This window comes from Felis catus, chromosome B1 (assembly GCF_018350175.1).
Source record: "Felis catus isolate Fca126 chromosome B1, F.catus_Fca126_mat1.0, whole genome shotgun sequence".
Classification (NCBI taxonomy): domain Eukaryota; kingdom Metazoa; phylum Chordata; class Mammalia; order Carnivora; family Felidae; genus Felis; species Felis catus.
This window is the reverse complement of record NC_058371.1, coordinates 159,883,896-159,904,439: the sequence shown is the minus strand read 5'-3', so window position 1 is coordinate 159,904,439 and position 20,544 is coordinate 159,883,896. Positions and strand designations below refer to the sequence as shown.

General features: G+C 42.2%; 1 protein-coding gene across 8 annotated transcripts in view; it reads left to right on the top strand.

The window, feature by feature from the left end:
- CRACD (capping protein inhibiting regulator of actin dynamics) overlaps nt 1–18,913 on the top strand; it is a 173,082-nt gene extending 154,169 nt beyond the window's left edge. For all 8 annotated transcript variants that reach the window (XM_045056344.1, XM_045056345.1, XM_045056349.1 and 5 more), the window contains 3 exons: nt 6,619–6,809; nt 7,382–7,544; nt 16,134–18,913. In XM_045056344.1, the coding sequence (XP_044912279.1) occupies nt 6,619–6,809; nt 7,382–7,544; nt 16,134–16,294 (515 nt within the window). In that variant the 3' untranslated portion in view covers nt 16,295–18,913. The remainder of the gene's footprint in view (nt 1–6,618; nt 6,810–7,381; nt 7,545–16,133) is intronic.
- The last annotated feature ends 1,631 nt before the right edge of the window (nt 18,914–20,544 follow it).

Here is a 20,544-nt window from a genome sequence, read left to right as displayed (position 1 = left end):
AGGTTAGGGGACTTTCAGCAGCAGCATCGGCCTTGGGAGCTTCTGTGTGAATGATTGACTTTGGCTCAGTTTTATGCAAAATGCTGTGCAAATGCGTCCCTGCCCCCACCAGCTTACCACTGTGAAGCCTTTTAAAAAGAAATCTTAGAGCTGCCCTCACTCAAGGCTGCCCCTCGTGTTTCTTCAGACTATCGGTTTGGGACAGTTCAGTGATCACTTGGATTGGCTTTGGGCTCCCTGAGAACCTTCATCTAATTCTTTTTCTTTTCTGTTTTGTTGAAGTAAAGTTTGGGTCATATTCCAGGAAGTTACTTGCATGTATCAAAGAAACTCTCCCCTGAGGTTTATTAGGAAATGCTGCAAGCCTTCTCTTGTGTTTAATTGTTTAGATTTAGGGTGACTTTTGCAGAGAAAAGAGCTGTTTCCTGAGCAATAGTGGTTTGGTTTACTTGCCTTATGGAAGACCTTATTGTCCTTTTTAACCACGCCTTAGACCAACATGTAGATCACACTTCCGGACCATTTCTCCCTAGTGATTTCTGTTTGTCCTGCTGAGAAGCCCAATTTCATCATTCTTTGTGTTTTTGTTTTGTTTTGCTTTAACCTCTGTGCTGGGCTGTGGGGGAAAGCCATTGTGCACCCTGCAAGCCTGTGTATAACTGTCCTGGGGGGCTCAGTCCATTCAGTGTGTCCAAATCTTCATTTTGGCTCAGGTCACGATCTCTATGAGATGGATCCCGGCATCTTGCTCTGCACTGATGGCATGGAGCCCACTTGGGATTCATTCTCTCCCTCTCTCTGCCCCTCTCCCACTTGTGTGCTCTCTGTCTCTCTCAAAATAAATAAACATTAAAAAAAAAACAGAACAAACTAAAACTGTGCTGGGACCCCTGGGTGGCTCAGTTGGTTAAACATCTGACTCTTTTTTACGGTTCAGGTTGTGATCTCACAGTTTGTGAGTTTAAGCCCGTCGTCGGGCTCTGCACTGACAGCACAGAGCCTACTTGGGATTTTCTCTCTCCTTCTCCTCTGCCCCTCCCTCTCTTTCTCTCTCTCAAAATAAATTAAAAAAAATTTTTTTAATTGCAATTTAGTGCAGTGAATGAAAATGGATAGTTCAGTATAATGAATTGTCATCTTTCAAATAAGCTGGTTTAGGAATAACTATGCAGCAACTTGGAAAACATGCAGTTGCATCGGGCTCTGCACTGACAGCATGGAACCTGCTTGGGATTCTCTGTCTCTCTCTCTCCCTCCCCCTTCCCCGCTTGCTATCTCTCTCAGAAAAATAAATTAATTAATTTAAGCTGACCCTTAGTTCCCTAAAGCTTTGTGGGACTCATGTTTGCAATCCCCATTGACTTTCAGAGCTAGGTGTCTAGGGCCCGTCCCTCTGGTGAAAGTCTTAAAGGTTGGGGCCCCAGGTGTGGAATCCAAACCTTTTGTTCCTCAAGGAGAAGCTGACAGTTGTGAGTTCCCTCGGAGTTATGGATTGCTGTACAGGGGGTGGGTTCACGGTGAAACTGTGTCTCACCCTCTCCAACCTCCTTCTGTGTGGAGTTTTTCTCATTCACCCATTGCATAGTTGTTCAGCCGGTTTTTGGATTTTTTTTAAAAGGGAATTGTTCCATATATAGCTGCATATTGAGTGTGTCCATGGGAGGGGAGGGGTGCAGGACCCTCCTATGTCACCATCCTGAATTGGAACCCCCATTTTCAGTTTTGACATTAGCCTTTGTGTCAGTAGCTTTTATGATCATCCAAGTCCCTCTCACTGTCTGGAGGACTCTCTCACTCTCCTTATCTTCTCCCAGAAGAAATAGCTCTCTGCTGTGCTTCTTTCTCTTAGGGAAGCCCTTTTGATCATTATAATTTTCTATCCAAAACTGGCAGTGCCCCTGTTTTCTTCCCCGGTATCCAGATTCTGGGCTGTCAGGCTCTGCTAATTGAATTTTTCTTTACTTGGTAGAAAAGCAGCATGAAGGCAAAGACCACGTGCCCATGGGTGCTGTCTAAAGACCCCTGGGGTCTTCCTGCTCACTCTAGGCCACGCTGGCCAAACATGTTTGACTGAACACCCCATCAGAATAAAAATATTAAGCCTGGATCTCCAACTTTTTGTTAATTGTGACCCTGTAGTGATGTTATTAGCTAAAACACCTGGAGCATCATATACATTTCAGGTAAAGGTCACTGAAACAACAGTGGACATAACTCCGCTGTGATAATCCTCCTGTGTCCTCCTGTGTTTGCCCTCTAGCACTTCTATTGCAGATGTCATCTCATTCCAAAATTCCCACCTCCTTGTGGCGGGTGGAACAGATATTAAGTGGCCCTTTCTCCCAGAACTGACCTTTGGGAGCGGTGGTTAAAACCCTATAAGGGCAGGATGCACTGGTTCATGTCCCCAGAAGCTGAAGGAGGGAACTGGAGTGGGCCGTGGTTCCCCTTGTCCCCTGGGTTTAGAATGTGAGAGAATAGGTTTAAACAGATATTTTACCTTGGCTTCTTCCACCTCAACTCTGATTTTTCTATGACCCTGTGGTAGCTGTTTGGCCACTTCGTGGGCCTGCCCCAAGTAAGTGATCTAGAACTTTTACTTCAGGATGTGGGACTCGGTGCCATTATTTGTTGCAGACCTTTGGGCATCCTGGGCTGAAATTCAGACAGGAGCCACATTTTAACATCCTAAAACATTTTCTGTTTATTGATCCCCAGCTACAGTCCAGACCTGTTAGGCCCTTTACATATATTGTGTTACAGCCTTTCTAAAGTCTGGTCATAACTCCGGGATGTGCTATTCAAACCACAGTTCTAAGGAAATAAAAATCTGGCTAACGATTTATCTTTTCAAATAAAAAAAAAAAAAGTAGGCAATTCTACTTTAAAGGTATTTTGACCCTTGTGATAAAACGCTGGTCAGAATTGTTGGCAGGAAACTGGCCAGTTGTTTTAATGACCTTTCCAGGCAAGTTCAGGTGGAATGTTTAGTGTATGATTCCCTTTTACATAATAGCTTTAAATTTTTTTTAATGTTTATTTATTTTTGAGAGAGAGAGAGAGCACGAGCAAGCAGGGGAGTGGCAGAGAGAGAGGGAGACACAGAATCTGAAGCAGGCTCCAGGCTCTGAGCTGTCAGCACAGAGCCTGACATGGGGCTTGAACTCACGAACTGTGAGATCATGACCTGAGCCAAAGTTATATGCTTAACCAACTGATACATAATAGCCCCTACATAGTAACTTTAAATGGAAATCATTTGGATCTTGGCAGTTTGGTTTCAGACATTTTTCAAACAGGTGTTACACTGCCCTGGAGTAGAACAAAACTTAAATTATTTCCTGTGTGTAAAGCCTCTCAGTTAAGCAGAATGCTTGAAGTGGTGAATAGAGTCAACCCTTGAACATCATGAGGGTCAGAGGTGCTACCTTCCTGTGTAGTCAAAATCCCTTTTGACCCCCCAGAACTTAACTAGGAATAGCCTAGTGGAAGCCTTCCTGATAATATAGTCGAGTAACTCATATTTTGTATGTTATATATGCTAAATACTGTATTCTTACAATAAAGTAAGCTAGAGAAAGGAAAATCTTATTAAGAAGACCATAAGGAAGAGAAAATACATTTACAGTACTGTACTGTATTTGTAAAAACAAAACAAAACAAAAACCACGTAGGGGAGCCTGGGTGGCTCAGTGGGTTGAGTGACCAATTCTTGATTTCAGCTCAAGTTGTAATTCTGGGATCACATGGGATTGAGTCCCACGTTGGGCTCCTCGTTGGACATGGAGCATGCTTAAGTTTCTCTTTCTCCCTCTGCCCGTCTCACCCACTCGCATGCGCGCGCGCGCTCTCTCTCTCTCTCTCTCTCTCTCAAAAAAACAAACAAAAAAAAAAAACCCGTGTGTAAGTAGACTTGGCCAATTCAAACCCATGTTGTTCAAGGGTCTAGTGTATTTGTATTTTTTGTTTTTGTTTTTGTTTTGTTAACTAACAATTAACTAAAAATACCTTTCAGGTTTTTTTTTTAATACTTCTGAAATGTGTCACTTTTCTTTACTGTGTTAGATCATAGCTGAAACTTTATTTGATGACTAGGGAGAGCATAATGACCAAGACTCATTGTAAATAGGAATTCTCTTTGTAGAGTATTATAGGTCTAAAGGTATAGAAAAGGAGAATCTGCCTCCTTTTTGTGCTTGAGTTCTTAATTTGATTTTATTTTGGTTCTTTCTCCTCAATAAAAAGTCAAATCAAGGAGAGCCCTGGTTGGTAAGGTTCTGGATCATCAATGTGTAAACTTGTAGTGAATTTCCAAAGAACAGGTCTATAGTGTGCCCTTTTCATTTGAGGTAGTAAAGGACTCATTGCTGGAATGGTTATCTATAAAAGGGCTTAATTTTTATGTGAGGAAAAGAAGGGGATGATTCTCATAGACATAAATAGTAAGTACAGGTCACTTTTGTAGAGTGGTTTCTATCTGCCAACTGTCTGGTTAGTATGATACCCAGGATCTCTTAATCTTCACGGCAGTCTGATGAGGCATGTGCCATTGTCATCTCCACTTTATGGATTAGAAGACCTTAGAGAAGTTAAGTAGCTTCTGTAAGGTCACACAAGGTCAAGCCCAGGGCTGCTCAATTTAAGAGTCCAGTTGCTCAACCTCTGATTCCAGCCACCTGTGAAGTGTGTTTACCCCATTGCATAGGCAAGACAGTCAACCACAGGAAAAGCTCAGACTGGAAGTCAGGAGTCCTAGGCTCAAACTTCAGCCTGTGCACTAACCGCTGGGTGACCTGGGGCACCGCACTGGATTGCTGTGGCCCCTCATACTCACTCTGTCAAAAGAGAGCATTGGACCAAAATCACAGTTTCCTGCTGCATTCCTCAGAGCCCCACTGCCCTCAGCAGTCTCACGGGATAGATCGAGCAGCACCCTTTTTACCTCTTTCATACACTGGGTAGGATGTTTGGGAAGGGGTTAAATAAAGCAGTAAATAAGAATAATAAATCAAATAGCAGCCTGTGTCCCCTGTAGGCTTGAGATTTTCTGACACTGGAGATTGTATTTCTAGTCCCATTTTGAGGGAAGGAAAAGACTTCTCCTGTTGATAAGAAATATTACCTCTCCACCCAGAGAAGTCCCTCGGGCATCAGTGCAGAGTTTGTGTTAGGAAAGGACAGTTGAATATTTCATGTCACTAGTTCTAAGGGGTGAAGGATCAAGGTAAGTGAGCAGTTTCACTGTAAACCTCCCTTTGCCTTTACCAGTTTTTTTTTAATATTTATTTTTTGGGAGACCGCAAGCAGGGTAGGGGTAGGGAGAGGGGGACAGAGGATCTGAAGCGGGCTGTGTGCTGACAGACTGACAGCAGTGAGCCCAATGTGGGGCTTGAACTCATGAACCACGAGATCATGACCTGAGCCGAAGTTGGATGCTCAACCGACTGAGCCACCCAGGTACCCTTGCCTTTACCAGTTCTGATCACTATTCCAGTGAGGTGGGCGGGGGTGGGGGGGTGGTGCGGTGGGCAGGTCTCCACACCATCAACCCGTCCTCAGATACTAGCTGGTTTTCTTACATTTCATATCATTCATATCAGTTCTGATGCTGTCTACCTGTCCCACAAGACTGTCCCCACTTCAGATGCCATTCCCACATCCAGGTCATCACCTATGCTTCTGACCAACTTAAATCGGATATTCCCACGACCGCCTGCTTGAGTTCAGTTAATTTGGAAGAGCGCCTCACAGAACTCAGGGAAACATTTTACTTATTAGATAACCAGTTTATTATAAAAGGATGTAACTCAGGAACAGCCAGATGGAAATGATCCATAAGGACAGGGTATGGGGAAGGGGCATGGAGCTTGCATGCCCTCAAAGGACCCCTCTCCCCACAAATCTCCATGTGTTCACCAGCTGGAAACTCCCTGAACCCTGTCCTTTTGGGTTTTTATGGAGGTTTCACTATATATGCATGACCAATTAACTCATCAGCCATTGGCAATTGAAATCAGCCTCTAGTCCTGCTCCCCTCCCCAGAGGTTGGGGGGTGGGAACGAAAGATTCAAACCTGATCACATGGTTGGCTCCTCTGGCAACCAGCCCCCAGCCTTAAGGCTGGTCCCAAAGTCATCTCATTAACGGAATGAGGGACACCTTATGCTCTCATCACTTAGGAAATTCCAAGGGTTTTACTGTGTTCTAGAAATGGGCATGAAGACCAAATGTATACTGCTTTTTAATTTTTTTAATTTTTTTTTCAACGTTTATTATTTTTGGGACAGAGAGAGACAGAGCATGAACGGGGGAGGGGCAGAGAGAGAGGGAGACACAGAATCGGAAACAGGCTCCAGGCTCCGAGCCATCAGCCCAGAGCCCGACGCAGGGCTCTAACTCACAGACCGCGAGATCGTGACCTGGCTGAAGTCGGACGCTTAACCGACTGCGCCACCCAGGCGCCCCTTAATTTTTTTTTAAAGTTTAATCTCTACGCCCAATGTGGGACTCGAAGTCATGACTCCGAGATCATGAGCCACAGCTCTACCAACTGAGCCAGCCAGACGCCCCCAGATACATCATATAAATCGTAACAGCAGTCTTTTTTTTTGTCCCCAGAAAAGCCTGTCCTTCAGAGCAGGCACTCGTTAGATGGCTCCAAACTTGCGGAGAAGGTTGAAACTGCGCAGCCACTGTGGATAACGTTAGCACTGCAGAAACAGAAGGGGTTTCGGGAGCAGCAAGCTACTCGAGAGGAGAGGAAGCAAGCCAGGGAGGCCAAACAGGCAGAAAAGCTCTCCAGAGAGAACGTGAGTAGCCTGGTCTTCAGCTTTAACTTTTCCTTCTCGAGTTTGGCTATCTTTTAGGTAGGTCACAAGGGTTTAAAAAAAAAAAGCTAGCTGGGAGTGGTGAATGCTTAGGGTAGAGCAGTAAATAAATTGGCAACCATTAAACCAGGGAAGTGTTTTCAAGTAGTAATTTTGTTTGGTTTCCTTGTGCTGTCAGGTTAACCTGATTTGGTAGAGTCCGTGATTATTAGCAGTGATCCACACACACTGCAGTTATGTGAGAAATAGGAAAGTGAATGCATTTGAGCAGTGAGCTGGGAGAAGAATCAGGAGTCTTGCTCTGTGGCCCTGATTTTATAGTCTGTTCACTGGAACTCCTACAAAAGTGGCTTTCCCTCTTTTGGGACCTTTGTCTTGAGCTGCTCTATGGCTGGCCTCATGGTTGGCCACACATTGCTCCCAAGTGCAGTCCCGTTTCTCCTTCAGAGGCAGAGGTTGGGGGGCTGGCAGGCAGAAGCCCCCCCAAGGCCTTGCACGGTCAGTCTTTCCGTGTCCTGAGGTTGAACACACACTTGCCCTCTCTGCCCACCCAGGTCGGTGTCATCCTGCAGCCTGGAAGCAGCAGTATCAGCAGAGCAGGCTCCTTGCACAAGCACAGCCCACAGCTGGAGGAGAAGAAGCCGGACACCGCAGCGTCCAGGCTTGAGCGCAGGGAACAGCTGAAAAAGGCCAACACTCTTCCCACATCTGTGACAGGTAGGGAGAGCAGGTCGGATTCCGTGTAACTGCGGTGACAGGCTTGTCTTCTCACAGCCACTTTACATCCTTGAGTTTGGGAACGGGCACAGCGTGCGAGTCTCTTCACAGCCCCAGAGGTCAGCTTTGAGAAAGCACTTCTGGTAAAGACCACCAGCAGCTCCCCACCACCAGTGGTATGGTGGTAAATGGTTAACGGTCACCCTTCAGGGACTGGGGAGACCTCTGATTTTAGCATTTGAGTTTTCGTGGGGTAAATCCTCCCACTGCAGCCAGTTCCAGGCTACCAGTGTGGTGTCACCTGGCTCCCTAAATTCCTGGACATCAAACAAGCCCTCCCTCTCCGACACCCCGCTGCCTGTAGCCCCAACAAAATGAGGTTTGCTAACTTGCTCTCCTGTAAGGGAGACCATGTACCAGAAGAACCACCTAAAGAAAGGAAGAGGCAAGATTATCAGAGGATTTGGGGGGAAAAGGGTGAAGTTTAGGTAAAATTTAAGCGATGTGGGGTTTTGACGGGCTCAGAGCAGCACAGGGTTGTATGTAAAGGGGTTCACATCAAACCTGAGCTGAAAAGTGCACTCAGGGTCCAGTTTCCTTTGACACAATAAACTTAAATTTGTGGAGGCTAAATCTGAAAACCCCTGCTTGGGGCTCTGCACCTAGCTGGAACTGGAAGCTGCTTCTCTGAATCAGTGACCCACGGGGCTCAGATACTCCAGGCAAAGTGGGAAGGTCTCTGCTCACTGATGGGGATTCAGATAGCAAGTTTCTGACCACATTAATTAACAGCAGGGTGTCCTATTCATGACATATAAAAGACACACATTTAAAAAAATTCTTTATTCTATTAAAATGATTGGTCATGTTTCCAACTGTTACCTTGTTACAAATCACTTGAAGGAGGGATATGAATGGGAACAAGCTTCCTCCCAGAGGTTAACAGGGCCTGTTTTCCCTTCTGAGCAACCCTGTTCCCTAGAGGGCACCCACCCCCCAGATCTAGGCTTTGTAATGCCTTTGTTACCTGCCAGCTTGGGTATGGAAATGCAAAGAGGTCTCAACCACTAACGCTATACTTAATATTTTGGTGAGGAGAGAAAAATCCTTTATATTTGAAAACCACTTTGGAGCACCGTATAATTTCTCAATAACCTCCATGGGCATAATTTCATTTGATCTGACACCCAAGAATTGAAGGTTCTAAACAAACGGGTGTGCCACCAAGATCATTCTTTCAAAATAAAGTTCCAGAGTCAGAGATCACATACCTTTCTCTGACAGACTTCTTGGACGCTCTAAAGAGTTAATGCAGTTCAGAGTGGCTACAGCTTAATAAAGCAAACCTTTATTTTTGTATTTGTCTTTTCAGTCAGTATTTGTAGAGTTCTCATTCTGTGTAGGCCATCGCCACGGGCAGTAAATAGGACTCAGAGAGAAGCCAAGATCCCTCACCTTAGGAGGTCTCTAAGATCTGATAAAACAAGTGTTGGAATTGTGAGGCCAGCCTGAAAGTCTAGAGAGCCGGCAGGGAGTGGAGGCCCCCAGCGCGAGCTTGGTACAGAGGGGAGCTTCTGACCTCACCAGTTTGATAAGTTCAAACTGCTGGTTTGATCTTTTTCTTCCTGGAATTGACTGGTTGTATAGCTAGAATGACAACATTTACCTTTTATTTCTTATTATCATGTAGGCAGAGCTGTGCACAAAAACTTAGGCTTCTAGAAACTGTGAAATTAAAACCAACCATATTCTAATTCTGTATGTAAGTTATGATCACCCACTTTCTTCCCCTAATTGTTCTCACTAAAGATGCCCAGTGTTTCACTGGGTTTTCCTTTCTGAATCTTTTACTTTTTTTTTTTAATATAATTTATTGTCAAATTGGTTTCCATACAACACCCAGTGCTCATCCCAACAATGAGCTCATCCCTTGTCAATGCCCATCACCCACTTGCCTCTCTCCTCCACCAACCCTCAGTTTATTCTCAGTTTTTAAGAGTCTCTTATGGTTTGCCTCCCTCCCTCTCTGTTTGTAACTTTTCCCCCCTTCCCCTCCCCCATGGTCTTCTGTTAAGTTTCTCAAGTTCCACGTATGAGTGAAAACATATGGTATCTTTCTCTGACTTATTTCACTTAGCATAATACCCTCCAGTTCCATCCATGTTGCTTCAGATGGCTAGATTTCGTTCTTTCTCATTGCCACGTAGTATTCCATTGTGTACATAAACACAGTTTCTTTATCCATTCATCAGCTGATGGACATTTAGGCTCTTTCCATAATTTGGCTATTGTTGAAAGTGCTGCTATAAACATTGGGGTACAAGTGCCCCTATACATCAGCACTCCTGTATCCCTTGGTTAAATTCCTAGCAGTGCTATTGCTGGGTCATAGGGTAGTTCTATTTTTAATTTTTTGAGGAACCTCCACACTGTTTTCCAGAGCGGCTGCACCAGTTTGCATGAATCCATTAGCAGTGCAAGAGGGTTCCCTTTTCTCCACATCCTCGCCAGCATCTGTGTTTTCCTGATTTGTTCATTTTAGCTGCTCTGACTGGTGTGAGGTGGTATCTCAGCGTGGCTTTGATTTTTACTTCCCTGATGATGAGTGACGTTGAGCATCATTTCATGTGTCTGTTGGCCATCTAGATGTCTTGTTTGGAGAACTGTCTATTCATGTCTTTCATTTCTTCACTGGATCATTTGTTTTTCGGGTGTGGAGTATGGTGAGTTCTGTATAGATTTTAGATACTAGCCCTTTATCCAATATGTCATTTGCAAATATCTTTTCCCATTCCGTTGGTTGCCTTTTAGTTTTGTTGATTGTTTCCTTTGCAGTGCAGAAACTTTTTATCTTGATGAGGTCCCAATAGTTCATCTTTGTTTTAATTCCCTTGCCTTTGGAGACAGGTCGAGCATGAAATTGTTGTAGCTGAGGTCAAAGAGGTTGTTGCCTGCTTTCTCCTCTAGGGTTTTGATGGTTTCCTGTCTCACATTCAGGTCTTTCATCCATTTGGAGTTTATTTTTATGTATGCTGTAAGAAAGTGATCTAGTTTCAATCTTCTGCATGTTGCTGTCCAGATCTCCCAGCACCATTTGTTAAAGAGACTTTCTTTTTTCCACTGGATGTTCTTTCCTACTTTGTCAGAGATTAGTTGGCCATACATTTGTGGGTCCAATTCTGGGTTCCCTATTCTATTCCATTGGTCTGTCTGTTTTTGTGCCAATGACCATACAGTCTTGATGATTACAGTTTTGTAGTAGAGGCTAAAGTCTGGGATTGTGATGCCTCCCGTTTTGGTTTTCTTCTTCCATATTACTTTGGCTATTCAGGGTCTTTGTGGTTCCATACAAATTTTAGGATTGTTTGTTCTAGCTTTGAGAAGAATACTGGTGCAATTTTGATTGGGATTGCATTGAATGTATAGATTGCTTTTGGTAGTATTAACATTTTAATAATATTTATTCTTCCAATCCATGAGCATGGAATGTTTTTCCAATTCTTTGTGACTTCTTCAATTTCCTTCATAAACTTTCTATAGTTTTCAGCATACAGATCTTGTACATCTTTGGTTAGGTTTATTCCGAGGTATTTTATGGTTCTTGTTGCAATTGTAAATGGGATCAGTTTCTTTATTTCTCTTTCTGTTGCTTCATTATTGGTATATAAAAATGCAAGATTTTGATACATTGATTTTGTACCCTGCAATTTTGCTGAATTCATGTATCCCTTCTAGCAGACTTTTGGGTGGAGTCTATTGGGTTTTCCATGTAGAGTATCATGTCATCTGCGAAAAGTGACAGTTTGACTTCTTCTTTGCCAATTTTTCTTAATTTTTTTTTAATGTTTATCTTTGAGAGAGGGAGAGAGACAGAGTGTGAGTGGGGAAGGGACAGAGAGAGAAGGAGACACAGAATCTGAAGCAGGCTCCAGGCTCTGAGCTATCAGCACAGAGCCCGACACAGGGCTTGAACTCACAGACCATGAGATCATGACCTGAGCCAAAGTTGGACATTTAACTGACTGAGCCACCCAGGCGCCCTCTTCTTTGCCAATTCTGATGCCTTTGATTTCCTTTTGTTGTCTGATTGCTGACGCTAGCACTTCCAACACTATGTTAAACAACAGCAGTGAGAATGGACATCCCTGTCATGTTCCTGATCTCAGGGGGAAAGCTCTCAGTTTTTCCCTATTGAGGATGATATTAGCTGTGGGCTTTTCATAAATTGCTTTTATGATGTTTAAGTATGTTCCTTCTATCTTGACTTTGACGGTTTTTATTAAGAAAGGATGCTGTATTTTGCCAAATGCTTTTTCTGCATCTATTGACAGGATCATATGGTTCTTTTCCTTTCTTCTATTAATGTGATGTATCACATTGATTGATTTGCGAATATTGAACCAGCCCTGCAGCCCAGGAATGAATTCCACTTGATCATAGTGAATAATTCTTTTTACATGCTGTTGAATTTGACTTGCTAGTATCTTGTTGAGAATTTTTGCATCCATATTCGGCAGGGATATTGGCCTATAGTTCTCTTTTTTTTGCTGGGTTTCTGTCTGGTTTGGGAATCAAAGTAATGCTGGCTTCATAGAATGAGTTGAGTCCCGAAGTTTTCCTTCCATTTCTATTTTTTGGAACAGCTTGAGGATAGGTATCAACTCTGTGTTGAATGTATGGTAGAATTCCCCAGGGAAGCCAACTGGTCCAGGACTCTTTATTTGTTGGAAGATTTTTGATAACTGATTCAGTTTCTTCACTAGTTATGGGTCTGTTCAAATTTTCTATTTCTTCCCGTTTGTCCAGTTTGCTGGCATACAATTTTTCATAGTATTCCTTGATAAATTACTTGTATTTCTGAGGCATTGGTTGTAATACATCCATTTTCATTCATGATTTTATCTATTTGGGTCATCTCCTTTTTCTTTTTGAGAAGCCTAGCTAGAGGTTTATCATTTTTATTTTTTCAAAAAACCAACTCTTGGTTTCATTGATCTGCTCTGCAGTTTTTTTAGATTCTATATTGTTTATTTCTGCTCTGATCTTTATTATTTCTCTTCTTCTGCTGGGTTTGAGGTGTCTTTGCTGTTCTGCTTCTAGTTCCTTTAGGTGTGCAGTTAGATTTTGTATTTGGGATTTTTCTTGTTTCTTGAGATAGGCCATTTTCCTCTTAGGACTGCCTTTGCTGCATCCCAAAGGGTTTGGATTGTTGTGGTTTCGTTTTCATTTGTTTCCATGTATTTTTTCTCTAACTGCCTGGTTGACCCATTCGTTCTTTAGTAGGATGTTATTTAACCTCCATGCTTTTGGAGATTTTCCAGACTTTTTCCTGTGGTTGATTTCAATTTTCATAGCATTGCGATCTGGAAGTGTGAATGGTATGATCTCAATTTTTTTATATTTATTGAGGGCTGTTTTGTAACCCAGAATGTGATCTAGCTTGGAGAATGTTCCATGTGCACTCAAGAAGAAAGTATATTCTGCTGCTTCAGGATGTAGAGTTCTAAGTATATCTGTCAAGTCCATCTGGTCCAGTGTTTCATTCAGGGCCATTGTTTCTTTACTGATTTTCTGTCTAGATGATCTGTCCATTGTTATAAGTGCAGTATTAAAGTCCCCTACAATTAACACATTCTTACCAGTAAGATTACTTATGTTTGTGATTGTTTTATGTATTTGGGTGTTCCCGAATTCAGTGCATAGATATTTGTAATTGTTAGCTCTTCCTGCTGGATAGACCCCATAATTATTATATAATGCCATTCTTCATCTCTTGTTGCGGACTTTAAAGTCTAGTTTTTCTGAAATAATTATGGCTTTTCCAGCTTTCTTTTGACTTCCAGTACATGATAGATAGTTCTTCAACCCCTCACTTTCAATCTGAAGGTGTCCTCAGGTCTAAAATGGGTCTCTTGTAGACAGGAAAAAATGGGTCTTATTTTTTAATCCATTCTGATACCCTCTGTCTTTTGGAGCATTTAGTCCATTTACATTCAGTGTTATTATTGAAAGATAGGGGTTTAGAGTCACTGTGTTATCTGTAGGTTTCATGGTTGTAGTGATGTCTCTGGTACTTTGTGGTCCTTGTAACATTTCACTCACAGAATCCCCCTTAGGATCTCTTGTAGAGCTGGTTTAGTTATGATGGATGAATTCCTTCAGTTTTTGTTTGTTTGGGAAGACCTTTATCTCTCCTTCTATTCTGAATGACAGGCTTGCTGGATAAAGGATTACTGCTTGCATATTTTTCCTGTTCATCACATTGAAGATCTCCTGCCATTCCTTTCTGGTCTGCCAAGTTCCAGTAGATAGGTCTGCTACTACCCTTATGTGTCTACCTTTGTATGTTAAGACCTGTTTATCCCTAGCTGCTTTCAGAATTTTCTCTTTATCCTTGTATTTTGCCAGTTTCATTATGATATGTCGTGCAGTAAATTGATTCAAGTTACGTCTGAAGGGAGTTCTCTGTGCCTCTTGGATTTCAAGGTCTGTTTCCTTCCCTGGATTGGGAAAGTTCTCAGCTCTGATTTGTTCAAGTACACCTTCAGCCCCTTTCTTTCTCTCTCTTCTTCTTCTGGAACTCCTATGATATGGATATTGTTCCATTTGATTGAATCATTTAGTTCTCTAATTCTCCCCTGGTGATCCTGGACTTTTTTTTAAAATCTCTTAGCTTCCTCTTTTTCCATGTTATCTTCTAATTCACCTCTTCTCCCCTCTGCCTCTTCAATCCATGCTGTGACCACTTCCATTTTGCACCTCATTTATAGCATTTTTCAATTCATCATGACTATTTTTTAGTTCCTTGATCTCTGCATCAGTAGATTCTCTGCTGTCTTCTATGCCTTTTTCAAGCCCAGTGATTAATCTTATGACTATTTTTCTAAATTCTTGTTCATTTATATTGCTTATATCTGTTTTGATCAATTCTTTAGTGGCCACTCCTTCCTGGAATTTGAGGAGAATTCTTCCGTTTCGTCATTTTGGCTAGTTTTCTATCCCTTGTGAGTTTTAAAAGCTTGTTATGTGCTCTGCACCTGTGAGCACTGCTTTATTAAAGAGGAGGTCATACACTGTCCAGGGCCTGGCCCTTCAGGAGGTGTGTTTTGGAGAGTTACTTGCTCTCTGTTGTTGTAACTTTGGTTATTTTATTTCCCTACTTGTAGTGATGTTTTGGACCCTCCACCAGGTGTGCTTTGATTTGTTCCTTGAAGTAGCTGTGGAAAGGAAAACAGATAAACAGGAAAGAAAAACATGCAATCACACAAATGAAACAAACAAAAACAATCAAAAAGCAAAAAACCAGAAACACCAGCTACAAGTAAAGAACAGGGTGGAGGTGGTGCTGATGGAAGAGCACATACAAAGAGAGAAATGACAGGGGCAGGGTAAAGGAAAAAATAAACATTGACCAGGCAGAGAGACTAAATAGCTTAATTCAGAGAGAGAGCAAGGAAAATAGAGGAGGGGGCAGAGAAAAAGAAATGAAGATAAAATTATCTAGAGAAACTATAGGCTTGATTATTCCAGAGAGAGAAAGGAAAGGAGGTGGTGTAGAACATGTATCAAGAGAATGGATTAAATATGTCTGCTAAAACAAACCAACAACCAGAGTACCCAGTCTAGAGGAGGGAAGAGATAAGGAGAAAAGGAAGGAAGAATATATCTAAATAACAAGAATTGTGCTAGAATTAATCCAGGCAATGCAGCAGCACTAGTCTGGAGGAGGGGGCCATCTGGTTCCTCAGCATCTATCCCACTCCAGTAGACATGCAGTTACCTGGCATGAAAGGGCGTGGTTTGGTGTAGGCGGGTCCCACCTCCACTGTGGGCCCCAGGGACCCATCCCTGAGGCCCCACCTTGGTCGTGGTGGGGAGAAAAATGGCGACCTCCCAGCCTCTTCTCCACTGACCGGTGTCCCAAATCACTGCGCCGTCCTCGCTGTGCTGTGGGCACAGATGAGGAGGTCTGTCTCACTCTGCCAACTTCCATGCCCTGGTACTTGGCTGGGATTTAAACTCCCGCTCCATGCGCCCCAGCCCTGGGGAAGCGCCTATGTTGTCCCAGCTGGTTTTGTCCTGTGCCACAGTACTTCAGGGAGAGGACTGCTTTCTCCTACTGTGGACTGCGTCCCTGACCTGCCCCCGAACCCGGCGGTGGCTCCCCTCCTCCCCAGGTGCACAAACAGGGCAGCCGGCCCCAGTACGAAGGCCCCAGAGTTAGAGATGGGATCCCTCTCCATCCTGGTCGGAGGTTTTTCTCTTGTCTAGATACAGTCCTACACTTCCCCAGCCACTCTTTCTCTTCCCTTTGTCTCTCTGCAGAAGAGGATCCTTCCTCTCCATGCCTACACGGCCCGTTTTATCTCCCCCAGTTCACAATCACCCACCTACAGCCCGTCAGGTTGTCCCAGTGTCTCCTTGTTAGACTCCTGTCTCTTTTCCCTCTAGACTCTCTGAGAGACATGGGAAGTATGGATCCCCCTACTTTTCCGCCATGTTGGCCGGCCCTGAAATCTTACCCTTCTGATACATCAAAATGTGGTTCTGACTTTTATTCTTATTCTTTTCCTTCTAAACACGATTCAGTGGAGATTTCGGATTCAGCTCCCCCTGCACCGCTGGTCAAAGAAGTCACCAAGAGGTTCTCAACCCCAGACGCTGCCCCCGTGTCAACAGAACCAGCTTGGCTGGCGTTGGCCAAAAGGAAAGCCAAGGCCTGGAGCGACTGTCCACAGATCATTAAGTAGAGTGACTCTTAACCCACTCCTGTTGCCAGTTATTGGCTCTTCTCTTGCCCTTGTTATTTATTTTTTATATGAGGTAAAGAAACCAAGCTAGGGAAAAGCAGCATGTTTTATAGGCTCTAAAATAATTGTTTAGAAACAGAACTGGTGGCGTTCCTTGTAAAGAGTGTATTTGCACAATCCTAGGTCCTGGTGCCTTGAGCTCCTCCTCGTTCTCAAGAGAAAATTCCATCCAAGGGACCACACGAAGCAAAATCTCCAAACTAAGAACTTCTTACGAGAGCCTACCATGCCCATTCTACAGCGCTCCACACATAACACACCCACACACCATTTAGAACATGTCCTTTTGCCAATATTTGTAATGGTTTGTGATTCTCTACTCCAGTTTACCCTACCATTTGTTTGGTGGTTTCTTTCCTTTTCTACAGTAATGGTGAAAGAAAGGATCATATAGATAGAAACAATAATGCCCATTCTCCTGAATGCAGTGAGTAACTAGGTATTGTAACAGTCTGGCTGCCACCTCTTTCCGTGTCTGCTTTTCTGAATTCTCCCTGGTCTGAAACTGTAACATGCACATGTCTACCACACTGCTATTCTACAGGTCCTGCCACACCAGGACTCCCTTAAGAACATATTAAACATTTGGCCCAGTTGGCTCCTAGGCAACATTTTTATTTACCATCATGAAGAAAGGAAGCAACATATTCTCTTTCCGTCTCTGAGAATCCCCATCTAGTGCAGCGGTACTTAAGATGTCCTGGCTCCATCCCAGTCCTACCTACCAAATTAGATCCTTTGAGGATGGGCCAGGACTGTCTATTCTGGCAAAACTCTTCAGACGAATTCTGATACATCCCAAAGGTTGAGAACCTTGGGAGAAACTGCTTCCAGTGTAATCTAGCTTTTAAAACTCTGAAAGGGAGGCTCATTTCACCCCAAGAAGCAAAAGTGAGAGAGGAAAAATAACCCATCCCCCAAACCAGCCATTTATTACAAGATAGGAGAGGCTACTGACATTACATGTCTCTGAATATTCCCTTAGGTCTTTAGGGAAAATTGACAGGAAGCCAAGATTTGGAGCCTTTGTACTAAGGACTTCCTATGGAAAGTTTCTTTCTTTACCGTAATTGAATGATTCATATTTAGAGTCAAATGTTCAAGAGCATTTATAATTTTGAGCATTCACCTTGCTACCTTTAAAAAACATCTCAGAATCTAAAGTGGCCTTGTTGCTCCACACATGTGGTCCAAAGAAGGGACATGGCAAGCATGAAGCATAGACATACCAGCAAACCCACACTTTCTATTTCATGGTGCCGGCATATTCAACTTTTAAGATTCTGACTCCACAATACAAGTACACATCCTTCACTCAGTGCAAGGGGAATCACATTCCTTTTTCCTCTCCTACAAAAACACATTTTATCAGTATCCATCATGCTGAGCTCCCTCAACATGCAATGTGCTGTTATTATTCTGTCATTTACCATATAGAAGGCATCTTCTGGAAATGATGGCTCAACCTCATGGTAGCAACTGGCAAGTGTGGTCAAGCGGATAGTTGTACTCTTGCAAGTCGGATTTAATATTATATATACTGGATCAGACTGTTAAGAATCAGTGTAACTTGAATTTTTTTTATTCCTGCAGGAAGCAATTAATATTCCAATGCATGTTTTCCACACTGATGTTCATTTCTAAATCAAACATGTAGACATTTGTTAGTTTTCAGTGATTTCATTACTAACATAACACCCTTTTGAATGGCAGTCTTTCCACCTAGAGCCCTGGTATTCTAGTGCTACAGTAATTCTTCCAAACTTTGTCTTTCATCCTGCCAGCTTTGGATAATACCACAGTAAGGGTGGAGAACAGGGGGAAGAAATCAGATCACTGAAGAAGAATACTTAGAAGAGTCAACTCTCTACTGGCTCACATACCACATAGGAGAAATGCCTTAGTCACAAAGCTCCTATGAAAGTCTTTAGAAGTTAAGAGTACACAGGGGAAAGGGACAGAGCACTTACTTTCAACCACTTCCTGAAGGGTACATGTTTAATATTTCATGTAAAATGACTCCAAATTGCACTAAATACCAATGAAGTGTTATTTTGCTTTAGTTGTGCTGCAGTCTTTTCTGATTAACAAACTATGGGGGAAATTCAAAACAAAAACACTTTTTTTTTTTAAATCAATGATTGCTATGTTAAATTTTTTTTTAAACTTGAAACACATACTTCTCTTGGCAAGGTTAACAGATTAACTCTGTTCATAAACATATATAGAGAGTTTTTGTTTACTTTTTTAATTTTTCAAGTGCAATTGTTTCTTACACATTAATTACTATTATCATTTTAGCCAGTTATCAGCAAATTATAGTATGTATTCATTGTCTCTTCTTGTGACATTTAGTTTAATTGCTTATTTTAAAGCAGAAACATTAGTTACAGTGTCTTGCAATATTTTTAACCAATAATAAAATTAAGTAGAGACAACAATGAAAAATATCTTAGTGTGATTTTAATATTATTTTGAGATTTTTGGTTGTATAAAGTTTTAATGTAAAATGTCCATTATTGAAGGAAAGAGATCTTTCAATAAAAAATACATACAAGATCTTCAGCACTGATGGAATTTCCTTTTCAAGTTGAAGTTTTTACTATTTTCAATGACTATAAGCAAGCTCATATAGCTTTTGTTGAGAAAGAGACATTTCAAGGCATTTTATGTGCTACCTTATATTTTTTACTAGGTGTTTTAGAGATAAGTAATGAGTAGGGGCAAATAAAATGTTTATCTCCGTCCTAAATTGGAATTGAATGATCTGCATCCCAGACAAAACAATCCTACAGCCTCCGTACACAACACATGGGCCCCAGAACAGCAACAGTGGCTGGAGCTGAGAGAGCTGAGACCTTGTGAAAGGCAGCTTAGGGTCCCAGGCCAGACCTACTGACTCACAGGCCGGCACTAGGGCCAAGTGAGTGATGTGAGGCATTCATCTTGGGTGCCACAAACTATGTAATCAAGAAAAATACTATTTTCATACAGTATTATATATATAGTATATATAGTATGTATGTATATATATATATATATAACATACATTATATATATACAATTATATACAAATATATGCATTATATATATACAATATATATACATTATATGTTATATATAATGTATATTATATATAGGTACTATATATAATGTATATTATATATATATAGGTACTATATATAATATATATTAGTACTTGGGGTGCCTGGCTGGCTCAGTCGGTAGAACATGTGACTCTTGATCTCAGGGTTGTAGGCTCAAGCCCTACACTGGGCCTAGAGATTACTTAATAAAATAAAAATTCATACAAATTCCAACATGAACAATTATCAAAATTTTAAATAAAGACAGGATCAGTATTGCTGATTTTTCTTTTTGCCTCAGGTTCCATTATGGCCCAGCAAAACACACTTTCAGCCCTCTCAACTGTTAACGTGCATTTCACTCTAACAAGAGCTTCAGGTGGTTAATACATTAAGATTTAAGAAGCACTGGGGGCATCTGGGTGGTACAGTTGGTTAAGCATCCGACTTTGGCTCAGGTCATGATCTCATGGTTCGTGAGTTTGAACCCCACTTTGGGCTCCGCACTCTCTCTGTCCCTTGTGAGATTCTGTCTCCCTCTATGTCTCTCACTCTCAAAAAAAAAAGATTTAAGAAGCACTGATCTAAAACTTGGCAGAAAAGATGTTGTTCTTTTTGACCAGTCTGTACCTCAATCCCCACTCTAGGTTTGGGGAAATCTCCCAACTCATGGGTCTTGCACTCACCTCCCACCACCAAAGATGAAATGCCCGATATGTGCTTTCCTGTACTCCATCAGGGGCATGGAACCTGTTTCACTTAAAATTGGAAGAGACTCTGAATTTGTCTCCCAGTTGAAATCAATGAGGAAGTCTGACGGTGGTGGGTAACTGTCTATCTAGCATTAGTGGTCTGAGCATTTAGAGGTTCAAGAACAGCAGCTGTGTCTTCTCCAGGCCACAGTCATGCTGATTTCAGGCATTCATTATTCCTGGCTGTATAGCTCTAGCCCTTGTTGCAATTCTCCAAGCTATTCAATATTCTTTTTAAAAATTCTTTTCTGCTTAAAATAGCCTAAGTTGACTTCTATAGCTTGCAGCCAAGGACTCTGGCATGTCTGATATTTGAGACTTTACTGACGAATAAATGGACCAGTTAAATGAT